Source organism: Gastrolobium bilobum, unplaced genomic scaffold (genome assembly GCF_033153095.1).
Source record: "Gastrolobium bilobum isolate Gb01-03AN ecotype WA unplaced genomic scaffold, APGP_CSIRO_Gbil_v1 utg189874, whole genome shotgun sequence".
NCBI classification, from domain to species: domain Eukaryota; kingdom Viridiplantae; phylum Streptophyta; class Magnoliopsida; order Fabales; family Fabaceae; genus Gastrolobium; species Gastrolobium bilobum.
In genome coordinates this window covers 10,279-13,088 of record NW_026896172.1, presented here as the reverse complement: position 1 = coordinate 13,088, position 2,810 = coordinate 10,279, and the positions used below count along the sequence as shown (strand labels likewise).

At 34.3% G+C, this 2,810-nt stretch overlaps 1 protein-coding gene across 1 annotated transcript; it reads left to right on the top strand.

Annotated features, from left to right (window-relative positions):
• Window positions 1–567: 567 nt before the first annotated feature.
• Window positions 568–1,785, top strand: LOC133298100 (paired amphipathic helix protein Sin3-like 2). The gene has a single exon (XM_061497334.1). The coding sequence runs from the start codon at window positions 568–570 to the stop codon at window positions 1,783–1,785; it is 1,218 nt and encodes a 405-aa protein (XP_061353318.1).
• Window positions 1,786–2,810: the final 1,025 nt, after the last annotated feature.

Here is a 2,810-nt window from a genome sequence, read left to right as displayed (position 1 = left end):
ATTTTTGAGTTTAAATCACAAATCAAATCTTTATTTTATCTTCCTTATTAATAATAATTGTTACTTTTAATTTAAATAACAAACCAAACTTTTTTATAATAGAAATAAAAATAAAATTTAAATATAATCACACATCAAATCTTGATTAATTTTTTATATTAAATCACACACGCAGATTGGTTCACAATCCAAAACTGTAAAAAATTAAATCACATATCACAAATTTTATTTATTTTCTTCTATCAAATCACAATCCAAACCTCCAAAAAAAAAATCACAATCCAAATTGCATAATTAATTAATTAAAATGCAATAATTAAATTTTTTTCCCATATAAAATTCTAAATCTAGCCTTTTAATTGGTTCCCACCGCCTCAGTTTCCATCGTTCTAACGCAACAACGTGAGAGAGACAGAGAAAGAAGAAACCTTATTTGTTGTTTTTCTTGTTTACCTTGTTGTTCTGTCCGATCAAACACTTCACTATTTTTTTTTTCTTTCTCTTGTCGATCTACTCGACTTGTTTTCCAGCGAATTTTCCTAGGAAAATCTGGAGAACCGATAAAAGATGAAGAGAGTAAGGGATGAGGCTCCTCCAAAGAAAACGGTTGAATTTGAAGAAGCTATTAGTTTTGTGAACAAGATAAAGAAACGATTCCAAAGTGATGAGCATGTTTACAAATCGTTCTTGAACATTTCCAATATGTACCGCAAAGAGCATAAGGACATAGGTGAAATTTATAGTGAGGTTGCTACCCTGTTTAAGGATCATCGAGATTTGCTTGAGGAGTTCACTAGATTCTTACCAGATAGTTTCACAGCACCTTCTACACAGCATGCTCCGGATGCTCGAAATTCATTGCAGCGCTTTAGTGAGCGGAGTTCTATGGCACCCATGATGCGGCAAATGCAAGTATATCGACGAAAGAGGCTTCCTTCTCATGATCGTGAGCGTGATCTGAGTGTTGAACACCCTGAGATGGATGATGACAACACAATGATGAACATGCACAAGAAGTGGAGGAAACGTGAGAGTAAGGATATAAGGATTAATCGTGATCAGGATGAGAGAGAACCTGATCATATAAATGCTCAACAATTCCTTGCTGGTGTCATGAGTAAAAAGTCACTAAGATCATCAAAGTTGGAGGACAAAGACAAAGACAAAGAGCAGAAGCGTGAGATGGATGGAGCTAAAGAGAAGGAAAGATACAGGGAGAAGGAGTACATGGGAAAATCCATTCAAGAACTTGACCTCAGTGACTGTAAACGTTGCACTCCCAGCTACCGGCTTCTACCTGCTGATTATCCAATTCCTACAGCTAGTCAGAGATCTGAGCTTGGTGCTCAAGTATTGAATGATCACTGGGTATCTGTGAGTTCAGGAAGTGAGGATTACTCTTCCGAACATATGTGCAGGAATCAGTACGAAGAGAGCTTGTTCAGATGTGAAGATGACAGATTTGAGCTGGACATGTTATTAGAGTCTGTGAGTTCTGCAGCTAAACGTGCAGAGGAATTATATAATAACATGAATGAAAATAAGATCAATATGGAGACTCTGAACCGTATTGAAGATTACTTTACTGTTCAAAATTTAAGGTGCATTGAACGTCTATATGGTGACCATGGTCTTGACGTTATAGACATATTGCGTAAAAACCCAACTCGTGCGCTCCCTGTAATATTGACTCGACTGAAGCAGAAACAGGAGGAATGGAGTCGGTGTCGTTCAGATTTCAATAAAGTTTGGGCTGAAATTTATTCTAAAAATCACTTAAAGTGAAGCAGCAGAAAGAGGATGATATTCTTCAGTCTACTATAGCAGCTAGAAACAAATTAGTTCGGTATTCATGTGATATGAGAGTATGAATGAGGCTGATGGTAGAGTAACTGAGGGAAAGAATGTTCACCGGACTAGTGTAGCAGCCAGTGATAAAGAAAATGGATTATTTTTTGGAAGCTTCACAAGCTTCCACAAGCAGCCAGTGATTTTGGTTTTTCTGTTTATGTTTACTCACTTCAATTCTTTTTCATTACTGGTTTAATGAATTTTATTCAAGGTTAAAATAATAATAATTAAAATTGGTTCTTTGTCACTTCAATTCTTTTTCACTTCGGTATACGGGGTTCTATTATTTTTGTCACTTCAACCTTTGAACCGGAAAGAACAAACTCAAAAATTGAGTTTTTTGATCTATCTACAAATGTTATTATTTGTTTGTTTTATAAATCAATATGTAAAAAGTTCGAGTAATAAGGGACTCGATTATATTTAAGTGAAGTCTTAATTGTGAAAACGAAAAAACAGACATTAAGAGAATATTGTTCCTTTGAGTAAGTTCACTCGACTCAACTCGAAATAATTGAAATTCAATGTATTTTTTAAATACTAAGAGTTTCTGGAAGAAAAAAAGTTGCGGGTTTTTTTCTACCAATTGGGGCCCTCCCTTCACCACCCCTTTGTTTTATAAAGAACAATGGACTATCAAGCCTCTCAGTTGGGGCGGTTATATTTATTATATTTTAGACGTACCACCCTTACTATCTAATTATTTATCAAAGTCGAAATCAGCAATAGTTTTTTTTTTTTCTTTCTATTTTTTTATTATTGATTTCAAATTGATATAACAATAACCAATCAAATAATAAGAGTGATAAGTCTAAAATAATAATAAATATAACTTTCTCCGCTTCTCAATTCGCTATAACCTTTTTTTCTCCATCCTAACCAAGTTAGTACTCTCAATTTGCCGTTGATTTTAGAGTACATAAAACATCTGGTGTGATTATGCACATCAAAATTTTGTT